Source organism: Schistosoma mansoni, chromosome 1 (assembly GCF_000237925.1).
Source record: "Schistosoma mansoni strain Puerto Rico chromosome 1, complete genome".
Lineage (NCBI taxonomy): Eukaryota > Metazoa > Platyhelminthes > Trematoda > Strigeidida > Schistosomatidae > Schistosoma > Schistosoma mansoni.
In genome coordinates, this window is record NC_031495.1 from 29,352,147 (window position 1) to 29,377,710 (window position 25,564).

The 25,564-nt window shown below is 32.4% G+C and overlaps 1 protein-coding gene across 1 annotated transcript in view; it reads left to right on the forward strand.

Moving 5' to 3' along the window:
- Window positions 1–1,397: 1,397 nt before the first annotated feature.
- Window positions 1,398–25,564, forward strand: part of Smp_173380 (tyrosine kinase) — a gene marked incomplete at both ends in the record, with an annotated part of 72,367 nt that continues 48,200 nt past the window's right edge. Inside the window, 3 exons of the mRNA XM_018793964.1 lie at window positions 1,398–1,500; window positions 18,673–18,975; window positions 20,368–20,515. Coding sequence (XP_018648424.1) covers window positions 1,398–1,500; window positions 18,673–18,975; window positions 20,368–20,515 — 554 coding nt within the window. The remainder of the gene's footprint in view (window positions 1,501–18,672; window positions 18,976–20,367; window positions 20,516–25,564) is intronic.

Consider the following 25,564-nt stretch of genomic DNA (forward strand, 5'->3'; position numbering starts at 1 on the left):
TGAGGGATGGTTGGAAGAAAGTTGGGGGCGGCCAAAACAAAATGTGGCTTCAGTGCTTCAGTTACTATTTTTCTGGTCTGAGCCATGTTGGCAGATGCAGACTACCTGGTTGGGGTCCGCGTGACTATCTTAACTAATGGTTGGAGACTCTGAGTAACATGGCTCAGAATTGATCATAATAGCGTAGGTGTATACACTCTTTATCTTCCCTTAAACCTTGAGATTAAAATTGCTTCATATCTGTCTTTCTTCCAGTACTATATCCTTATATACAATCTTTCTTATATAAATTACCACCATTAAATGAACTGCTTCTATGAATTTGGTGTTCATATTGTTGTGCTAATGAGTTTATGGCAACTTGGATCGATGAATATATGTGACTGGTTCTACGTTGTAGCTGACTGATTCCTACTTTTTAGAGCTTAAAATTACAAGTAATGATCTGAAAAGATTTTAGGTATAGTGTATATTGGCATATTTTGTGTTGTTTTTCAAAAGTTATTGACAACTTTATCGACGAAGTATGACAACCTATATTTTCCAGTAGATTAGTCTTTGTAAAAATGTCTGTTTTCAGTTGATGAATAACCTTGAAACGAAATGAATCCGAATAAATCTCCAGGTTTTCGTTTCCTTGTTATTTTCCAAATCTAGAGTATCTACTTTTATTTCCATAGTTTCCATTGGGTAAATAGTTTAGTTTATAAGCTTTTAGAAACATAATTTTCCTTCTTAATGTCTTACATAAACTCGGAGCTCAACTGCTGTGAAACTATTCAAATTTAGAAGAAATTTCCTACAAATTATTCATAAATTATCTTTATTACTTATGCGTTTGCCTGCTTAGTTGTTAGACTCTTCAGTTTATCTCAATACTACTGTGTGATTTAACTAAGCTCTACTTATCAATCTATGATTCAAAATGCTGGGAACGCCATAGGATGTTAATTGAACCAATAGTATTCATTAGACAAAATTTCAATGCATCTAAATTGACCAATGGAATTCACGTTTTGTATTAACCAATTAGCTCAGAGTATGAAATATACAAGTTACTGGTCTTAGTTAACTGTAGTTAAATTGACTTTTTAAAACGTGGTCAAACATTGTACAACAGATAGTAACAATCATATTATGGGCTATCGAGTATACATTACACTTTGGATTATTTTATGCCGTCATTGTTAAATGTACTAATTACAATATGAGAATTTACATTCTGTAAAAGAGTAACTTTAATATTCTCACTGGATTACAAAATTTATTTTGGATTTATTCCGAAACAATTTTAATGTCATACAATATTTTGAAATTAGTTTATATGAATAAAACATACTTAATGCTGAGTCAAGCTAATGCATAGCATATAAACACGGATAACAGTATTAAAGTGTATGATAAAATCGATCATGTTAATTTCGAATAAGAACTGTAAATTGTTTGTGTGCTATTTGATCACATTCTTAATTAAGTTCTTGAATCTAATCAATAAATCTGGTAAGTAAATGGTATTACATTTCCATGATATTACAGGATTAATGTAGTGCTACAGTATATACTTATCTTGGAACAAACGTTACTCACGCGCGTCCTGGATTCCACTGCTAGCCACTATCCATCTCTGCTTACCATGCTTGTGAGTTGAGGCTATATCGAGGCAATACGCACAGTATGCACTTATGCCAATTAGAGACTGACCAGTTGCAGTCCTAACAAATCGGTGGGAAGATTCAAACAAACAATACTGAATGAAGTTACTCATAGTTGTTTGTTTAGTAGTATATTTACTAATTTAAAAATAAAACGATTTCATACTGTTGCTCATGTTATATTTCTTGTGAAGCTGTAGCTAATTGATTCATCCATCTCGCTTTCATACCGCAGATATCGAATTATTTTTACAGATTCTATTTATTACGGTCCTATCGGCACTGCTTCACTAAATCTCTTAGACTATGCGCATAGTCACCGAGTTACAGTGATCATAATGATAATTGTGGTGGCATTTGGGTGAATCTGAATATTCATAAAATATGATAGTTATTCGGCCGTCATATCTGCAGATAGAATTTCGAACAGCGAAAACGAGTACATAGCTGTAATCCATTGGCTCTAGTTTTCAAGTCCTAACATCTGGTGCAAAATTGAAGCCATTCCTATCTCCATCCTATTTTATATCAGGACAATAGAACTGTTAACCATGCGTTGTAGGTATTAGCTTGCATTTGAAAATGTACATTTTCAAAAAATACAGAAAATAAGGTATTTGAATGCTGGGATGTCCATGCTAATACAGGGATGGTTATTATAGCTGTCATCTTATGAATAAAAAAAATAAGATCTCTCTTAGCATGTTAGTGTTTATTCAACTGATTCACTTGATAAATTCACATCTAAGTTATCGATTATTTAAGTTATATTTTAGGAACACCTTTCCACCAACCAAGAGAAGTGAATCTATGTATGTCTTATATGTCTACTGTTGCCACTTTTAACCTGATTCTCAAGTACATACGGTGATAACTATGCCAAACATGGGTATCTAGATCTTCTGATACTTGTTTCACAATTAGTAAACTGTCAAAAAAGAATTAGTAATATTCGTAGAATATAAATATGGTGTATATTTATTTTGAAAAATCACTAAAATAAACAAACAACTAAACTGAAGTGTTTTCTACGAGGCCTGAAGGGCCTGAGTTACAATCCCTAATGGGTTCGTGCATGCACATTACTCAGCAGTCCCATACTTGAATGAAATAACTGTCCATTGCTTACTGCTTTATAATGAATGCTTAAACATGATCTGTATGTCGCAGTCAATACAATTTCAAAAAATGTCTCGATTAAAATTCTTGTTTTTCATCTTGTCACTATTCGGTTTCATACTGATATTTTGTATTCATTCAAAATATATCAAAAAGGTCTTACATAATGAACGATCAAACATTATGGAAAAATCACTTGGTATTGTTTGTTTGAATCTTCTCATTGATGTTTAGGACTGCAACTGGTCAGTCTCTTATTAGCATATGTGCATACTGTGCGTATTGTCTCGATATAGCCTTAGTTCAAATGCATTATTAGCAAAGATGGATAGTGGCTAGCAGTGGAATGCAGGACACAGGTTTCGTCCTATTTGAGACTCGTCAGCTGGGTGTACCTGCATCTCAGAGTTGATGTACACTCTGGGACTCGGACTCAGTAACTTTCACGTCAAACGCCATCGCGTTACCCACCTAGCTATTGAGTTCTGACAGCCACATCAATGGGAAGATTCAAACAAACAATACCAAGTGAATTTAAACTTCACCCCATTGCACAAGCAAGTGGCTATCAGAACTCAGTAGCTAGGTGGGTAACGCTATGGCGTTAAAAGCGAAAGGTACTGAGTTCGAGTTGCAGAGTGAATATCAACTCTGAGATGTAGGTACACCCAGCTGACGAGTCTCAATTAGGACGAAACGCGCGTCCTTGATTCCACTGCTAGTCACTATCCATTTTTCATTATGCAAAATGTTTACAAGTATTAGTTGATAGGAAGTGAGTACACTTCAAGTTATAGAAATCATTGATTTGGGACTTTAATTACTTAAATGGTTAGTAAGTATTGTATGTAACACTTCATATACACGTATCTTATCAAGTTTTTAAAGTGATCATTCATTTGATAGTAAAGATATGAACAATGTAAGTGGTACAAGTATAACAATATATCAAATGAAATTTTACAATATAATCATCTTAATAAAATATTTTTATTCTTATATATTGTTTTTTAGTCTATCTACGTAGTTTTTAAGTAGTAGAAAATAAACAATTTGTATTTTACGTGTTCAGTAGTTATTCTTTAATAGTTCGAATATAGTTACAAAGTTAGATAAACAATAAGATACAGTGTACAATAAATAACCGGTCACTTACTTCATACAGTTCTTCTTTTTCTGAAATGAATAAGGAATACATTTTCTTCTATCAATTAAACAAACTAATAAAATAATTAATCTTTTTTGTATGGAATTAGTTATAAGTGTACTATGTATGGTCTAAAAACTGAAGGTTCTTTTATATACAAAGAACAATTGTATTAAACTATGTATCGTGATGTAATCTATTTTATACGAGTTACGTAAACGTATCCTAATAGATCTATACAAAACTGGAATCAGAGTGTTTTTCTTTTACACTTGTTGAACAAGCTTAGATTTTATACATATCGGTGATTGATACTGTCTGTGTGAATTATTTGCTTACATTACATATACCTCGAAACTGATATTAATAGTTTTGTATGTATTATATCTCATAGTTAATATCTTTCAGTTTGTTCATTACCACGATAGATAAATCTTAACTAAGCTCATAGTATGAAATAGACCTACCTACTTAATAGTCACGTTTCATTTCTTAGTGCTGAATTGAAATTCTTAAAAAGAAAATTATTAAAACAGTGATAATGATCTCTTCACCCCTTGACTACATTCAATCAACCAACCTACCTACAATCTATTTATTCTTTGTCAATAACAGTTAACAACTTAATTATTATTTCTAAGTCAATATAATTACAAAACTGAACTCTAATGGATAGTGTAAATATTCATTATCCTTTTCATTTGATTTCATGTTTACAATGAATAAAATTGATGATAGAATTAATTTCACTAGTCATATTTCTATTTGATTACACACCTCTAATATAAGTATAACATTTATAATGATTATAAACAACTTTCCCAAAGACATGAAATGTGTCTATCTGTGTGTGTGTGCTTATACATACAATTGAAATATATTTCCCCTGTGGGATAATTTCACCGATAATATGACTATGATTAATAATAACAATTGTGTTTAGTTGTGTAAACATGTGCATTCCATTTAACTGTGTTGTTTTTAATTTTGTTTATTAAAAAAAAAAACATTATTGCTACCTACACAAACGAAAATGGCTTACCTGTTTTCTATCTTTAATTCATTTGTTCTACATCTTTCCACCCAAACAACAATAGTAACGATAAAGTATATACAATCAAAGGAACTAGACTGAAAGTTAAACAAAGAGAATACAAATTGTTATACAACTTTTTGTTACAACATTTACACGTCATAAAAGGAGAGTCTTATCCATGGTCTAGTTTTTAACCAAAAACATAGAGGAAAGGTAATGTAATGAGTTTTTTCTAGAGAAAAAAATACACAAAGAACTACTTACTATGACTAGAAATAATCAAGCAAAATTAGGAGATTGTTGGTAAAAATTGAGAAATAGAATCATCTAAGTATGTGTGCTTATATATGAGCGCGTGTATGTGAGATATTATTGTTCATCTTACATGTATTTCGTTATTTTCTTTGTTTTTACATTGATTCCCCCGATTTTTCTACACGTATAAAGTTTGTCGGACATGTTATTGAAGCATTACTCGACATTATTGTTGCTGCTTCATTTACGTATGTGTATAGGACAGGTGGAGCGACAAGATATGATGAGATAATCTGGGTTTTTTTTCAAAAAAGTAAGAAATTGTTTATAAATAAATATAAAACCACTTTTCGTCCTAAATTTAACCCCCAAATGTTAAAGTAGAACATATACTCGTTGTTATATTTGTTTGATTTCTGTTGTAAAATAAGATAAACAGATATATTCTATTTGTCCGTAATACATACAATGAATTCATCCACTGCCTGTGTCTATATTTTGATGTATGTATGTATGTGTGTGTGCAATCGTATGGAAGTACGGGATTGCGTGAAGTTGACATTTTCTTATTCTCTATAAAAACAATATTGTTAACCTTGTTGATAGTATAGGCAATCATCAGACTAAAAGAATAGCACTGTCCACTTGTGCACAAGACGAATAAGCGATATACATATCTATATAACCATGTTGGGTTTTGGTTTATTGTGTCTATTCTTGCTGTATATTCAACACTATTCTCTCATTAATTAAAAATGAAATACGTAACACACGTTTTACTGTCCTACTATTGTTCTCGTTTCTTTGTTACTTTTCTTTTTACGAAAAAATATAGTCTGCTTCTGTTTATTAATTAACACACTTTAACCAACATCTGTTGCGCAAGGCTTTGTCGTTACTTTTTTGTCTCAGTGTGTATGTGCGTACCTATTCATATTTTTTTATTTGTCTTCGTCAACATATATATCCCATTGTGCACAATCTTTTTCACTTTACTTGTATAAGTAATTCAAATGAGAAAGATCACCCTTTTTTTCTCTTATGTATGATAGGATTGTTAGTTTAGTTAATAAACAATAACTATTATTATTACCTTTGTATTCCATCATTTGCTTTTTAATGTACTTACTTGGTTGCCCTTTTTCTTTCCCACACTCTTTGACCCCCATCCCATTTCATACTTCGCTATAATCTGCACATTTGTTCACTTGTTACTACTTATTACTAATTTCGTACACCTTTATACGCATATAAGAGATGGTACTTAGTATATTTACTGAAAACAAATGCATTTTTAAAAGATCACTAATAGTTTTCTTCGAACTCGGTTTTTTCAAAATATTTTTGAAATATAGGAAATTAATTAAATTCATTAGAAGGCAACTATTTGACAGATTATTATCTTGAGGACTTCTTTTTATATCACACATATTTAATCTTACTCTCTACAAGATTCTATCTGATCAGCCCTAATGGGTTGGTGTCTGACGAAATCTCAGCACGGACTCGAAAAGCTCGTTTGGCTTTTGCCAACCTACGTCACCTATGGCGAAGACGATATGGGGATGGTTGGAAGAAAGTTGGGGGCGGCCAAAACAAAACGTGGCTTCAGTGCTTCAGTTACTATTTTTCTGGTCTGAGCCATGTTGGCAGATGCAGACTACCTGGTTGGGGTCCGCGTGACTATCTTAACTAATGGTTGGAGACTCTGAGTAACATGGCTCAGAATTGATCATAATAGCGTAGGTGTATACACTCTTTATCTTCCCTTAAACCTTGAGATTAAAATTGCTTCATATCTGTCTTTCTTCCAGTACTATATCCTTATATACAATCTTTCTTATATAAATTACCACCATTAAATGAACTGCTTCTATGAATTCGGTGTTCATATTGTTGTGCTAATGAGTTTATGGCAACTTGGACCGATGAATATATGTGCCTGGTCCTACGTTGTAGCTGACTGACTGACTGATAAGTTTCTATTAGATAAAATTAGCACCATTCATCATAATTGAATTAATAAAATTCCAAACCAACTTGTAATGAAGTTTTTCTTAAATCATAAGGTGATATATATCATTGATATGATTAGATATTAACATATCTCTTTACCTTCAACTTGATAATATTCAAAAATAGCTTTTCAATTTAATGATATATATATGTTATGATCAGTATAAAAATCAGCCTTCAATATGGACTACAATATTAATCTACTGATAATATAAAACTGTTACTTTTTGTAAATTATTTTTTTCTCTTCTTTTACAAATGACATGTTATATATTTGTTGACTTTACTCAAAAGTATTATCTGACTACTGTTCTGTTGAATAGAAGAGTAGAAAGAACACTTTTATGTTAATTCATATAAAATCCTACAAGTCTTATTTATTATTCGGATAAATATTGGTACAAATGGGCACCAGATATATATTCACCACACCAAAAAGTGTCATTTCATTTTAATTGTGTGAGAGCTATGGTACTGCTGGGTGTCCAGACTGAAGGAGGTGGTTTTCTTAGAGGGCCATATCTCGAGCCTTTAACCTAAAGACCTGACCCGGAAGGCAGTTGAGCATCGTAAGGAGATGCAGTCCCATGATAGCCGGTGACCAACAATTGGTTCATACACCATTTGTTCTCTCAGGATCCTGGAGCCCTTGTGCAACACTGGTTTGGAATTAGGGTTTTCCAACTTGCCTAGGTGAACTCACCGTGTCCACCGGCCCGAGTAAAGCGCCGGATATTCGCTTTTCGTCCTCTCAATTTTGTATACAACACTAGAAGGCTGTGAGTGAGACTTCCCTGACAGAGGCTCTATACGCGTAGCCGTGTGAGAGCATTTCGAGAGGGCCGGCCCTCCCAACTCTCAACCGTACCAGGGCATTGTTAAGTTCAGATCATGTATTAGGAGCACACACTCACATTGGACGTACTACCATTGGTCTATAATATTAATTGATAATAAACATTGAATAGAAAAAGATTAATTTTTTATTATCATATGCCGAACAAGCCACATTTGATAATGTTAATGTTTTTATTAGAGATCAGAAAAGTGAAATAAAAAATAGTACCAATTAAAATAGAAGCAAATCTATTCAAAAACATTTACATTTTATAGCCATCTATTTCTACAAATTTTAAATCAATTTAATTTTATTCTAATTCACTATATAGATGAAATGTTTTCCCAATTAAGTCAATAAATTTACTGTATTAAGATTTATTTAAGACTATTTATTTATTGTAATTACTCTTTATTCATATTATACATCAACGGAATAGATTTAAAGTAGTGAAAAAAGTAACCTTTTTCTATATCACAACATATATTTTCGCTTGAAAAGTCAAACTGTATGTTTAAGGCTGAAAAATAACATACTAATCAAGCATTTATCATAAAAATTCATCCAACTTTTGGATCTGCAGATGTGAATAGTCGACAATTGATGAATAATATCAAGAAATAACAAATGTGAATGTTAAAGTGGATTCATGAGTCAATTGAAGCTAGAACACCATAGAAAACCTGGAACTACTGGACGGCCGTTTCGTCCTAGTGTGTGACTCCTCAGCAGTGTGTATCCACGACCCCGCCACGCGAGATTCTAACCCAGGACCTATCGGTCTCGCGCTTGACCTGTAGACCACTGAGCCAGTATCCTACGCTTTTAATGTCTCACCATTCAAATCTCCACAAAACCCCCTTCTGAAAATATAAATGTCCTAAATTCGATCGTTTATGTATATCATTTACTAATAAGTAATTTTAAAGGTCAACATCAACAATGACATCCGGCCGTTACAAGCGTGTTTATTAAAACAGTAATCACAAAATTTATTAATAAATTCAATACTATCTTACACAATTTCATTAATTCAATCGTGTTCATTTTTCAGTAACAAAGTTTTATGCCTTTTTGTCAATGCATTAAGCTCTTTAGAGTTTATGTTAGAAGATAGATTTATATTATACTAAACTGATTATTAGCCTAAATACATCTATAAGCGTACATGCAACTACGCATAACCAAGCCAGATATTTATTATAATTATAAAAACAGAGAACCAACATAAAATTTTGATTAGTGTCATTGAACATTAACTGGTAAAACAGTTTGCTTGAATTTGTGCTTATACATGAATAGATGCGTGTTTACTTGGGGTAGGTCAATCGATAAAAATTTGAGATAAATTGTAGTACACATATATAGGCTTATCCACTGTTGTCTTCCCATTCATATCTAATAACTTGAAAGGAATGAAAAATAATAGATTTGTTTGTGAGTTTTTCTCTCTTCTAGATCTTATTTACTCATGTCGCCAGACGAGTTATATTCTGGGGGTATATTCTACATATGTAAGTTATATCCCTTAAGTATATTAATATATGTGTGTACCACAGTGTTGGCCACACACAGTACACTAAAAATGCGTAAGTATTCACGAGCGATTTTTAATTTATGGGATTTTGAAAAGCGAAATAACAAAGATTTAGAAATGACGAGACAATAGACAACTGAATAAATAAATAACTAAATGTTACAACCGGCCTGTCGGTTGACTAGTGATCGATATCTACATATTCATGTAAAGTCTTTTTAAAAAAACCAGACAAATCAAACATCGGAATGTTGATATGGAAAGAAGTTAATCTACTAAGATTTGCCTTCTTTTTACCGAACCATACAAAACTAAATGTTTTTTTCTAACCATTGACATTTCCATCATTTCTTGGCTTATACAACTTATTTACTGATCAAAAGGTTTTGAATACAAGTAGCGTTGCTTTTAATGATCGTAGGTAATAATTAGACGAACTACCCAACCGTTATGTTGTTAAATTCACATATTTTTGTGACACAGGATTACAACTGGACTACGAGTGTACAATAAAACTCTTGATACACAGTAATCGTTGACTGAAATAAAAGGGGTATCTAATTAGTACGGTTATGATAGGATCAGATATCTTAATTATTAAAGTCGAACCTCCATATCACGAGATAACCATATATGATGAATAACGGCTAGAAAAGAAAAAAATTAGTCACAAATTTTAGAGTGTACCATATAAAGCTTATGTCAATTTAAAGTATTTGAGTCGGTTAGTCCATGAATTCTGCTGTAGATTTACATTTTAAAAATTAAACCGGCAGATGATATATTTATTTATCACACATTACTTACAGCATTTTTATCGTAAATGGAACACACTTGTTTTCCTGTCTTCAGGATTAGTTTATCTATTGAACACAGGAATACAAAATGGTTACTGATTCTTATTGAAATTCGAGTAAATTTTGCAAAAAATGAGAAACTCAAATAAACTCAAAACTTTAGTTAAAGCTCTTAAATCCTTATTGTTGATATATAGGACTGCACTTGGAAACTGTTGCAATATCCAGATCCTGGGCAGATTGTTTTGAAATTGCGTTGTAAAATGGTTTGGTACATTTGGTATGTAATTAGTAGCAATGTTCAGGACACACGTTTCATCCTATTTAAGACTTAGCTACTGAATGGATAACGCGTTAGGCGTTAAAAGCATAAGGTATTGGTTCCGAATTTGAATGCAAACATCAACACTGGGACACAGATACGTACAGCTAACGAGCCCCAAATAGGGTGGGACTGGTAACTTCATACCAAATATGCTAAAATTCGAAAGGTTTTAAATTAATGCTGAAGTAAATGAGTCAGTTGAGATGATTCACTGAAAAAGATGGAATTACGAATGTTCTACCGAAAAAATTTCCTCCTAAACGGTTAAACAAATAGCTAATTTAGTTATGGACGTAGCATCTAAACTACCGTTATTTGACAGGTGAAATATGTTGTTGACTTATAGTGGTAATAATTGTAATTTGAAATGAACAGATGGAATATTGGTGAATGAAAAATTTGGAGGAACTTAACAAATAAAAGAATGAAGAAGAGATAATCTCATTAATTATGTATCAATTGAAGTAAAGTCTCTGGTAACAGGTCGCCTACGACTTATCTTATTGATCCTATTGAAGTTTGTAATTATTGTAGTAAGAGCTGATAATTGTTTCTCAAAAAGTAGTAAGTAGCATATGGAAAACTATTAACTGTTGTAGTTAATTCTAACTCATAAAACCATGTTCATAAAATAGACGTAACCAGAAATATTTTCTTAACTGAGATATCAACTGTAATAATTAATTTGTTTATAAGTCTAGAGTTTCTGGTGTTAAAACAAATGAGTATGGTTAGGAATTATTCGTCTACGTACTAAATCGGTAGTTCTTGATATAAGATATTATGCATTTTCTGTTTCTGTTTATCCAACTGAATTTTATTGTACTTTCATTGGAATTCACACAATGCATATGCCTGAAAGTGTGATATTGAAAGTTTGACATACTTCCAGCTTTACTATTCATTGTAACGCTTTCAATCTTCTTGTTATCGATATGTAAGGTTGGATTGATCATATCCAACAACACAGGGATTGAAATAAGCAGTCCTTAAATACCAGAAAACGTGAAAACACAAATGTCTACAAATAGTAATTAGAAATCATTTTCATTGAACAAGTTGGTTAAAACTTTGGTATTTAGATCAACAGTTACTGAGTACAAGTCTCAATGTGAACACTAACATTTCGATTCAAGTACATGCATCTGACTAGTCCTAATTAGAATAAAGAATTGATACTAAATTTCAATCTTAACCACTATCCCAAATATAATTTAGTCTCACTTTAATCTTATCAACGTGGATAGAAAAATATGAGTAATTTTATATTTTAGAAGGGGGTTTTGTGGAGATTATAGTAATTTTATATAGTTGAAATCATGAGTCAATTGAAGCTAGACCACGATGGAAAACCTGGAAGCACTGGACGACCGTTTCTTCCTAGTGTATTCTAATACTATTTATCACCATCTTAAAATTATTTGGTACAAATTTTATCGACTAGTCATGTAAACATCTAAAATATCTTGAAAAATAATGTTTTCATGTATGTGTTATATTGTGAAATCAATTAAATTATGTTGTTGTTTAAATAAATGGAAGGCATACCATTTGCTACTCATTTTTTATTATTAAAGCAACTATTCAATTTATCAAAATTCAATTATCTTTTCTGAAATTATATACATGGTAAGGAAGTATTAGATGACTGTAATAATCAATCTCATTGTTTATGTGATATTGATCAGGTTTCATGTAATCTAGTTACTGTAGCTAAAACAATAATAGTATTAACAATAATAATAATGAAACTAGCTTATTCACTTGATAAATTAGAACTTGTTTAAATGCATAAAAGTTAGTAGTCAATCTAATATATGAGGTCATTCTTACAAGTGACTTAAATACTGTAATCCCTAACTTGGAATCCGGAAGGGAAGAGGTAAATAGGAAGGCCAAAGAACACATTACACCGGCAAATAGAAGCAGATATGAAAATGATGAATGTTAACTGAAAAGAACTGGAAAGGATTGCCCAGGACAGGGTTGGATGAAGAATGCTGGTGTGCGGCCTATGCTCCTCCACGAGGAGTAACAGGCGTAAGTAAGTAAATAAGTGCCTAAACACTGTAAAAAACATTCATTAGTGAAATATTTCTTTCGCAACTAGTTACCCATCTATCAATCAATCATTAATTTTGAAATTTCAAATTTGATAATAAAATTAATAACAGTCAAGTTTCATTTAGCTTGTTAAATGTTTTTTTTATACAATGATAGTTACATAAATTAATTAGACAGTTCGAAAGATTCCTGCAGTTAATCAATGAAATAGCTAATAGGGTCATACATACCATAATGTTTAAAGCATGTTTTAACTAAACAACACTCAAGGGAAATGTAGTTACGTTTTCTTTTTTGGTTTTGGAAAACTATTTCTAACCAACTGATATCGAGTTTTAAAAACTGAGAAAAAGGTTGTCTAGGTGTAAATTTGTATTCGTTAGACTACTTCTATCAGGTGACTTTATCTTAACATTTCTCTTTATAGTTAAGTTGTTGGATAGATCAAGGTTGTTTTTAGTTGTATCCCTACAAATTTTTTTGACACAAGACATAAAGCTGATGTAATAATAGTTTTTTTCAAGTTATCTATTGACTCCTATTTAACTTACATTGTATTTTAAGCACTAAACACATCCGGAGCCGTATGAGTTTTCTTTAATATGTCTACTCTATGCCTTTCGAAGTTTGTAATCAATATTTCTTTTCCACTAAATTTCATAATATTATTTAGCGTGTTTTAGATACTTGAGATAAATTCTAGTTTCATTTATGGTGTACCCAAATGTTTAAAAACCCCAAAGTATTAAGAGAGACTTTGTTTATGACCACTAGATTTAAGGAAAATAATTGATGTGTGGGCGAGAATGATAATGATTGGTTGTTTTGCTGAGTCAGAGATGTAGATAGTGTGACGGGTGTTATATGTGTTATATATTCCCCTATCCTGATTATTATGGATTGACTGTTCCTTGTTGTTGGATTGTGTCGGATTTTGGTGTGGAAATATATTGACGTTCTAGTCAGGCTAATCTCATGTTCTTGATCTGAGTTGTTTTGAAGTCCTGTAGAATAGACATTGGGAGGAAATCAAGTGTAGATATTCGTCTATGGTAAATTAACGTCCCACATACAATTAAAAAGTGAAAGGACTGTTGTAACAAGAAACCCAAGCGTTATAACAAGGTATCCTACGTTTATAAAAATAATACAACAAATATACTGAGAAATTAATTTTTGAAATTTCTCAATAATATCTTTCAATCTAAGGAGCTTCGAATTGTCTTATATAGCCAGTAACTTATTAGTGAATATTTAAAGTATAAAATAATCCATTAGGTCATCTCAATACCGATCAATCAGTTTACTTGCCATTGTAGAGCTGATTATATAGAGTTTATAAGGCATAGTTTTTCTAATCACATCCTTAGACAGTACTCCGCTTAATATCAAAAACAAGCATTTAAATGAATCAAAAGCTGAATTCTTGAACACTTCACCATCTTAATAGTCCTTTAAAATTATTTGCGTAATAGCATGAATTGGCTCAAACTCAGAACTGATACGAAAGATGTGTACAATTATAACCTTATGAATTCATTATCTAAAGCTCGAACTATATGTTCAAACTCGACATATCCATAGTTCAAAACCTTTTTCATTTTCTCACTATATAAGAAGTTGATATTACGAATTAATAATGTATACATTAAGTAGGCGACTAACTCTCGTATTTTGCATACATATTGATTAATTTTACCCTAGTTTTTTCTCATCACCCCTGATTTTCACAAAACTTCTTATTAACTCTTAAACATTTTAAACAAGCCATCGATGACTTAAGATGTCTCATTATTCTATACCACAGTAAATGTGTTAACTTACTATTCATACAATTTCACAGCTAAAAAAACAATTGTGTCTTGAAAAATGTTTTACAAGGAATCGTCTTTAATGTTTTCTTAACAAGGATAATTTTGTAATAAATTTACATAGTAGTAGTGTCTTTGGATATCAGAATAGCGCGTAGTTTTCATCTACATGGTATTTCTAAAATTTGTCTAATCGCAAGATTGTTAACACATCCGTACTAGTTTGCATAGCTAACCAAATGAAGTAATTGAATTTCAATAAAATACTTGAGTTGGTTGAAAGTAAGTAAAATCATCTCGAGTAATAACAAGATTATCGTTTCAGTGATTCCCATGCTGAATCACGTTTGCTACATAGCAAATAAGCGACAGATATGTGATACACTAACGAATTGTATGATTAATATCACAGACTAACCTTAGACAGCTATAAGAAGCCAGAACATACTGAATAGATGTTTCCTCTGACAATGATGATCCTGAGCAGTATGCAACCTAAGACCCCAACAAGAACTATATGAATAGCTTTCAAGCCTTACAACAATCGCCTTACATTTTAGGCCCCTTTAATTGACATCTATAGTTTACATTTTCAACTTAATGGTCTGTAAAGTATTGTGTTTATCTTTTGTAACATTCGATTTCCAGGTAAAATACTCTCAGTAATATCAGATAGATCGAACTTCGCTTTTTTTAAATGTATTTTTGCTTATAAAAAGAGGAGATTTCGGGATTCAAGTTGTTATAAGTTTCTTATATTGAGCTCAATAGTTCTGTGGTGTGGTCTACTTATATCCATATAAGTAGTATATGGTGTGGGTCAGACATAGAATGTATTTTGGCAGAAGACCGATGAGGAAAGAACTGAAATGAAACGCAAACGTCTGGAAAATGCATGAGCAATGGAATAAGAGAAGAAACAGTGAAGATTGAAACAATTGGTTGTTAATTTGCAAATTGACTGTTCATTGTTTGGTAATCAGAATTTATTGAGATAGTCTGTAATCTTTGCTTAAATACATTCGATTGTCCCCAACTAGTGTTTTGTTCACTACATTTGGTGTCGCTGCCAACCAGGAGGAGGAAGGGTGCTGTTCTGCGGACGCCGCTGCGGGTCTGGAGTTGAGGTGCTAGTTGGGGCAGTCTGGTGTGGAGAGTTGGCGCCGAGTGGAGTGTTCTGGCGGGGCGGCGTTGGCTGTAGCGGGTGCTGTCGACGGAGAGGAGCAGTGGGACGTGCGGCTGCTGGGCGGACATCGGATGTAGATGGCTCAGCAGGCCGGTGGAGTACGGGTGTTGAACGTCCCAGGTGCCGGGTGGATGCGGATGTTGGTGCCCCGGCAGGTCGACGGAGCTATGGAGGTCAGCGCGCCGCAGACTCGACATTCTGACGGAGAGTTTGGCACAGACTGCAGTGAAAGAAGATAGTGGCATGGCGAGCAGAACCACCGCATGAACGAATGCTTTAAAGGGGGGACGAGTGTGGTGTGGTCTACTTATATCCATATAAGTAGTATATGGTGTGGGTCAGACATAGAATGTATTTTGGCAGAAGACCGATGAGGAAAGAACTGAAATGAAACGCAAACGTCTGGAAAATGCATGTATTGTGTTTATCTTTTGTAACATTCGATTTCCAGGTAAAATACTCTCAGTAATATCAGATAGATCGAACTTCGCTTTTTTTTAATGTATTTTTGCTTATAAAAAGAGGAGATTTCGGGATTCAAGTTGTTATAAGTTTCTTATATTGAGCTCAATAGTTCAAAAAAACATCACACTTAACTATTTCATAATGAAAGCAGTTTTAGGATTGTGTTTCTTTTGTTTAGAATTCATTGAAATGTTTCTCATATATATACGTAATATGATGATACTATATAGAATGTAGGCATCAATGACTACTTGTATGTATATTTTTTTTTATTTCCATAATAAAGTCATTCAATTTTAGTCTCATTCAGATATCACGTTGGTATATACTTAGTTTTCTTTTCTTTCAAAGAATGCATTAAAACATATTGATTTCTAAAATTTAAAAAAAAACATCATTGAAAGTTGAACATTGAAAACAAACAAACAAACTAGCTTATAATTTATCCACAAAAAAAATATTCAATTTATACAATAATGATATCATTTAGCTTCCTGTATACATGAATATATCTATTCTATATTAATGATTGGTTAATTGAGAAACTTTTATGTGTCACATGATGGGTCATTCCTTAATTGTGTTTCCACCTTTACGGTTTATTATTATTTTTAAAAAAGAATGTCTAAATACATGAACATGGGTGACATTCATTTGCATATAAAATATTGACTTCTGTTGTTATGTTGTTGTTGTTGTTTTTTTTTGAAAGAGTAACTAAAGAAAACATGACTTATTCCTTTTAACTGGAATATATATATATATATATGTCTACATTTTTAACTTGTTTGTTCGTCTATCTATCGATCGTGCTATGTTGATTTGGCAGTTTATATACCTGCATGTATATAGATATATACATTATTGATTTAATTTAAAGTGACGATATAGTTAGTCACAATATATAGAATATGTTATATTTACCTGTTTATAATACAAAGTAGGTAGAATCACAATAGCATCGCTTTGTCACGTTAACAAAAATGTTACATAATGAACTGAAATCTAAATATTTTCTATGTTTCTTATTACATCATTTAATATTATGCGAATAATTTGGTTTGTAAAACAAAATAAAAAAAGAGAAGGGGTTTTTGTGGAGATTTCAGTATTTTCATAGTTGAAACCATGAGTCAATTGAAGCTAGATCACCATGGAAAACCTGGAAGCACTGGACGGCGTTTTGTCCCATTGTGGGACTCCTCCGCAGTGCGCATCCACGATCCCGCATCGCGAGATTCGAACTTAGGACCTACCAGTCTCGTGCCAGAGCACTTAACCGATCGTGGATGCGCACTGCTGAGGAATCCGACAATAGAACAGTGCCGTCCAGTGTTTCCAGGTTTTCCATGATGGTCTAGCCTCAATTGACTCATAGTTTCAACAATGAAAATACAAAAGAAGAGTTTGTACGAATATTCGTCAAGGTTCGGACGAATAGCTTGACCAAAATTGGGTACCAAGTATAAAGAAGTCATTATATGTGGAAAATTATATTTGAAATAGTCTCAGCGATTGAAATTTAAATAATTCCAATGTTTCATCTAGCTAACTTGTCTGGACTTCTTCAGGGTAATAGTCAAAATCAAAACATCAAAGAAAAAAAGAGTTTTGTATATATGAATTGTATAAATGTGTTTATATATCATGTCATATCTTACTGGTTGATGTTTAATAAATTAAGTAGGATAAATGTTTTTAAGTAAATCAACTACAAAATGGGTTTCTATTCACTTAATTTTATCTTCATTACGGCTTCTAAATAATGACCAAACAAATAATTTCATAAAGGAATGATTAACATGTAATTGAATGACTAACAAAGATTTAATCTTCTTTTTGATCGATATAATGAAATGATCTAACTAGAGGATTGGGTTTTCATCATAGTAATTCGATACCTATCCTACGAACTCGATATGCTATCGAGTAATAAAGTACAATCGGTGAATTTGTGTGAATAAATGATTTTTTTTAATTTACAGGGATCCGCTAAAGATTAACATAACATTTATTAATACTCTGTGATTAATCAGTGTAAATATCAAAGTCCTAATGCAAGCTGGGTGCAACCTAATTAGCTTAATGGTAACATACTTTACTGTGACACTGGTTTATCTAGATTCATATTTTACAGGCAGCATCTATTCACATAGGGTTGCAGATATATCTTGCTAATGATCGTCAACTTGCAAGAAACCTATATCTAGTATTATCTGATGATTGCCTTAAACCATCTAACAGTAAAACGTTCCTGTACCTGTCGGTTGCAACTTAAAGTTTACTCACACTGCATCAAGTAAACTCCAAGTTATCTTAATTTGATTTTATTGTGCTCAATTGTTCATTTATATTATCCAATTTTGATCAAAACTGAGGAAGATCAGTAAGCATACTTTTTTCCTCATATTTTCCACATTTTAGGTGCATCCAGTGATAGTTTTTATTTTACTGTCAGTCCAAATGATCAAGATGTTGAAGAAGGACAACCATTGCGTTTGAGATGTGCTGTAACTCCATCAAAAGATATTTATTACTCATGGTTACATAATGGTACACGTTTACAATTGGAAAGAGAGAGTGGTCGACGTTACCTTGAAGTGGATAGTAATTTACAAATTTTACATGCTGATCGTGAGTTAGATCCTGGTACCTATCAATGTCAAGCGTTGAACCGTTCCTCAACTTTCACGACAGCTAGCAGAGAAGCAAAAGTGAACATTTACTGTAAGTTTCATTATGATCAATGGGAACAAAGAAGGGTAGTAGTAGTTTTTATTCTTAGCTGAATTTGATCAAGTGGTAGTCTACTTTATAGTGGAAAATCTTAGTATCTTATCTGTCAAGGGTTATTATTAGGATTTATCAGGTATATCTTAGTGATATAAGCGCTCGGCTTTCAATCATTGGATCAGAATTCCAAACACCAAAGCATCTACTTTGGTTTGTGCAACTGGTTAATATTACTAGCTCTCATGTGAATAGTGTAGCTCAAAGTCGAGTAGATAAACCTGTGTTTGGTAAATCGGTTACATTATCAGGTATCTTGTAAACTTTATTACTACCTTTAATGATATTGATTAATCGTCTAGTAAAATTACACTGGTGATAGTACTATTTTGGAACTCTTCTGTTCATTGTCAAAAGACTGATTTAAAGTTTATGCGCATTTCTTCTCTGAATGGCTTGGATAGATAAATATGAAAAAAGAATGCTAATTTTAACTACCCATAAAACTGGATGTATTTTTTTTGTTCAAAAGGCTATAACTTTCTCACTGTTGAAGTTTGGTGCAGTCGATTATCTGCTATTGGTATATTTTTAAATCCATAAACTTGTCTTATCGTTCTTTTTACTGAAATTAAGAAAACCTACTTTTTAGATATCCGGGATATACATGAAACTAACATTCAGGTCTTCGTAACTCTTTCTTTTAAGCAATATGGTGTCAGATGACAGTCTACAGTAAACAAAATCGAAAATAAGTACCAGCACATGACTGGATCATTCGACTAACTCTTGATATAATACATTCTTTCTTTGAATAAAATACTAGGTGAGGTAGCAACTGCCATCGTTAAACCACAAAAACACCAACGTTCTTAGATCGCCAATTTGACTATAGCTAGGCCTAAGTAACCATTTTATACCCAAACGACTATATCATGAATTACAAGGCCGCAACACAATATGTAATAAGCCTTATTAACTCCATATCTAGGACACTTTGGGTACATATCTGTGTAAAAAATTATCAATTATGGGTGGCAACACAATAAAACAACTGAAGAATTAATACGCAAATAATAAACTGAATTATTCACTGAAGTATATCTATTCAATCTTCATATAGTTCTATTTATTAGTCACCGTAACAACAAGAACAGGAAAACATAGAACTTTATGGATGCAGTTGATTTTCTGCTTTTTGTTGTAATAATAAGCGAATATTAGTCACGTCATATATATTACTAAGATACTCGTTGAATTCCTCTGAACAATTTTGATGTATGTTCTATGCATATGAATGTTTTAGCTACTCATTCAGATCGTTTGATAAAATTTACCAAATGAAACATTATTATTGTTATTATTATCACTTGATTATTTTCTTTCAAGGGATGGATCCAGATGTTCATGTATCCTTAGTTAAACCATCACGTTATGAAGATATTCGTTTAGGTGAAGAAGTTGAATTAACATGTAATGTTAAAGCAAATCCACCATTGAGTCCAGCAAATATTAAATGGTTTCACAATGGAAATGCGTAAGTTATATGCTTATCTACATATATAATACTATATTTTGATTTTGACAACACAATGAATTCTACCTTTTTTAAATAGAGCATATAGTAATAATAATTTTGTCTACTTTGTAGTTTTTACAAGTTTCATTCAATTAAGTTTAAAGTGTAACCTCTAAGCCAAGTTATTCCCTACTTATAATTTTTGTTAAATAGTGTTTAAGGTTAGTGGAAATCTAGAACATCGTAATGACTTTTTTTTGAAACTTGGGGTACTGTCAATATATCATATTAGTTATTACTGGGATCGGATAATAAAATGAAGCCTACTACCTCATAAATCTTATAGCATATATTGTATGGAAAAATCTCCATCCAATATTGATTTTATTTAATGTTATCATTCAAAAAATAAACGCAACTTACAATCAATATCTTCTTTTCCTTTCGCTGTGATGAGATGAATTCCATAAAGTATGGGAAACCATATCATCACCCAAATATTTTGGCATGTGTTGGTACTCATGTAGTGCAATGCCTCGCTAATCTTTCACCTCGATAACCGTTATATCATAAATCGTAACGGTGCATAAAATCAGAAGGCAAAGAGAAGCTTCAACTACAGTTTATTATCAAATGACGCAGGCCACAAAGCTACAGGCACATGAGTAAGTATCAGCGAGCAAGCGCAAGCAAATACATAGGCAAATTTATAGTCAAATTGTATAAGGGCGCAGCAAGACAAAGCAAGAGCTAATAGTAGAATTTGAGCGCATGGGGAGGAGGATGAATCATCGAATGATATTTAAGCAATCAACGTTTTGGCTAGAGTCTGTCATATGCTCTAGTGATCATAAAAGTAGAAAGATATATGCGAATTGTTACTATCCAAATGACAATGTACGTTGAGTTAATAAAAAGGCTTAACCAAAATTAACCATGATCGAAATCGGGTGTAGGATAGTTGCTATACTCAAATGCTTGTTACTAACTTCTTAGACAGCTTCTAGGTTTTTTACATGCTCTGACACTTGAGCCCTGAACAGTAGAGAAAAATAGTGAAGTAAGAATATTTTTACCTCAAAGTTCCTTAATGCATAGAAAAATAAAGTATTTACAGGTTTGTCGGCAAACTTAAACCGCTGTCAACTTTTGGCAACATTAATTTCTGAGACCTCATCATGAAATTTCAGTGGGATCCATAGGCAGATTTATTTAAGAAATATTATAACTTCATTTATTTGTTATGTGGCCTAGCTTACATTGACTCATGAATGCATCTTTAAAATTACTACAATCTCCACCAAATCCCCCATTCTGATCATAAACATTGTGTGCTCACTAGCGACTGGCTTCAAGATGATTTCATAGAGTTCTAGTGAGAAGCCGTGACCAGTGGATTCCAATCAGTGTCGGGAAAAGACAGGTATCTACCTCAGTCAATGGATGGATAGTTCTACAAGATCATGGATCGATTAAAGTTAGACATTAGCACCGTTGGATGCCGGCCCAGTGGTCTAGAAGTTCGCGCGAGTTCGCGCGCGAGACCGAATGTCCTGAGTTCGAGTCTCGCATGTTGGATCGTTGATACTGATTGTTGTCCCATACTAGAATGAAACAACCGTTCAGTCCTTCCATCTTTTCAATCGTGCTCTAGCATATATTGTCTCATGAATTCAACTACTAAAAGTAAATAATTAACTTAAAGTGATTATAAACATTATTTCTACTAACTCGCTTTATTTAATATATCATCTGGAAATTCTTCTTTAATCACGTTTTGATCATATTAATATAATGGTACTAGTTAAGTTTTCTTGGAATTATTTATGTCAATAGTTGAACGTGACAAACTAACAAATTTCTAATTATACTTTAATGACGTTTAAAAAAAATTCATGAAATACATTCCCCTCATTGTTGATTGTATAATGTTAAGACAATAATAATAATAATAATAATAATAATATAATTAATATTAATAATAATATTGCTGAATATTCACATATTCAAGTAAATTTTACAAAAATCATTTGATTTGACATTTTATTTATCGTGGTTGTGTGTATCTATTTACTCGTTGTGTCGACTTTCGTCTTGAAACTGGAACATTTGAAAAGGAATATATAATGAAGAAGTAAAATTAACTTGTTCTAACATTAAGTTTAAAGAACTGAAATGTTTCAAATAGCATATCCAAACAATGTCATTCTGTTTCTTACACTGAACTGCGTCTTATTGGATTATACCCTACATTTACGATAACCTAAACTATTTTGATTCCCTTCTGTGTAATGTATTCACTCATCTGAATTTGATTATATATTTATTTGATCTAATTTCAAAGTGTATATACTGAATAAGGTTGTTCACTGCAATTCTAGTATCAACAGGGATATTTTTGTGACTTACTGTTATTTTATATAAGTGAGATTATGAGTCAGTTGAAGCTAGACCACCATGACCCATGATTTCAACTATATACAAATTACTAAAAATCTCCACAAACAACCCCCTTATCATATGCTCACTAGTGACTGGCTCCATGGGGTATTTCCTGGAGTTCTAGTGAGAAGCAGTAACCAGTGGAGTTCAACCAGGTCTGTTGTGAGATATCAACTCACCGAAGACATTGGTGAATGGTTGCTCAATTTCGTGAATTGGTTTAAGTTAGACATTAACACCGTTGGATACCGGCTCAGTAGTCTATCGGTTAATTGCTCGCGCGCGAGACTGATAGGTCCTGGGTTCGAATCTCGCGGGGTGGGATCGTGGATTCGCACTGCTGAGTAGTAATCCCACGATAAGAAGAAACGGCTGTCCAGTGCTTCCAGGTTTTCCATGGTGGTCTAGCTTCAATTGACTCATGATCTCACTCATATAAAATTACTAAAATCTCCACTAAACTCCCTTCTGATACTTACTGCTATTGTAGGTAAAAATCATAGTATTTCGATGCTATTAATTTTTTTCTTCATAATTTGATATGAGTAATACAAAGTAGCATACATTGAGATGATATTCATATATAGTTATTATACTTAACAACTTAACGAATCGTTTTTCATTCATAGACATTCGATACCAAGTTGCTACGTGCATTTCGCTTTGTATATATGCGTGTATTAAAAGCTATGATTTAACTTTCTTAGCTAACTGAATTACCAATGTATTCCATTCAAATTATGGATCTGTAACAAACGGGAGGAGTGTCTCTGACTCATCAATATAGTTTAATAGTCAAGTAGATAACATGAATATAAAAATAAATGACACAAGGTAGATGACTCCCTTTAATGAATTATTATGAAGTAATTGATAGAATTATGACAGTATAGATGATTCTCCACGAGACTAACAGGCGTAAGTAAGTAAGTAAGTAAATGCTTTTAATGATGTTTGATACAAAAGAATGAACTTGTATCTTAACTTGCTACGTATACATATTTTCGTGTTACAGTTGTAATTTGTAATTTTAAGCTATTACATCCGTAGTCTGAAAAATAATGACAAGAATACATTAAAACTTGTAGCACAAACTGATCGGAAGATTGGTAAAATTAATTTTAAAGATAAAATTACTGATATTTAAATAAAAATATTTATGAAATTCGTTTTATTGCATTCACTATTGGTGTTGTTGTATGTATTGTTCCATTAGTACATTACAATATTGAACTAAGGGAAACTAACTATCAGTAATCATAAGTGATTAAGGAAGGCAATCATACTCTCCAATCTGGTTAGAGGTATTTAATCCATTTTATATAGAAATATTTAACAGTAACAGTTATGGTAATACATGGATCAGGCAAAAATCAATCATAAAAGAATTTTTCTATAGATTCTTTTTTCAGTAATCCTTATTTTACAATAAGTATCTTTAGCTTATCGTGTTTTTGATGGTAGTCAATAGTTGATTTATAGACTTTTAGAAAAGTCGTCTTGTAATATTGGTAATTTTATCTTATTAGTTAGTCTGTAAGCATGTCGACAAGGCTTAGAAAAAATGTATTCATTCTGACAATACAAGTCTCTCATGTGATACAACCTACATTTGAATGCATCTGAAAAAGAAGCTGTAACTACTGCTAACAAACTTACATGAACTTAATGAATTTAATTAGGAAGAGCTCATTACAATGTGACTGCTCAAGTAACCTCATGTTTATAACTATATGTATCTTAACAAGTTATTACTTATTATCAAATGAAAGGCAGTTGAATGTATTTATTTAGTAAGCTGAACTGCATGAAATATTTATTATACAAGTACAACTAACAATTATTCCCCAATAACAGATACATAGAAATTGATAATGTATAGAATAATGACTAAAACAATTTTGAATTTGACTACTAATTATTCATCGACTAAAACAAATTAACTCGATTTTTGAGGATTGATCTCCATCCAGAAAATCCAATTATCAAATTAGAATGCACAGATGATGTAGTCCTGTTTGTTGAAGACGCTGATAAAATCCAGAGTCTTTTGGTAGCATTTAGCAACAATTCCAGGATGTTTGGAATGCGTTTCTCTTCCTCTAAATGCAAATTGTTGCTTCAGGACTGGTGTGCGTCAACACTAGTATTAAGGATAGGGAGTGAAGTAGTCGAACACGTCGACAACTTAACTTATCTTGGAAGTCTGATCAGCCCTAATGGGTTGGTGTCCGACGAAATCTCAGCACGGATTCAAAAAGCTCGTTTGACTTTTGCCAACCTACGTCACCTATGATGAAGGCGAGATATCCGTCTATCAATCAAGGGACGAGTATACTGCGCAACAGTTCGTCTTGTTTAAATTTACCGTTGCGAAACGTGGCCATTAAGAGAAGATATACTTGAGTTACTCGTATTTTATCACAGATGTCTTAGAAATATTGCTCGCATCTGCTGGGATCACCAGGTAAGTAATGATAAAGTTAGACGCAAGGTATTAGGGAATCATAGTAAACCAGTTGATGAGAATGTAAATCTCCATCGACTAAGATGGTCGAGCTACTTATTATGCATGCCCAACCACCGATTACCACAACGCTGATTAGTGTTGGAGACGGATGGAAG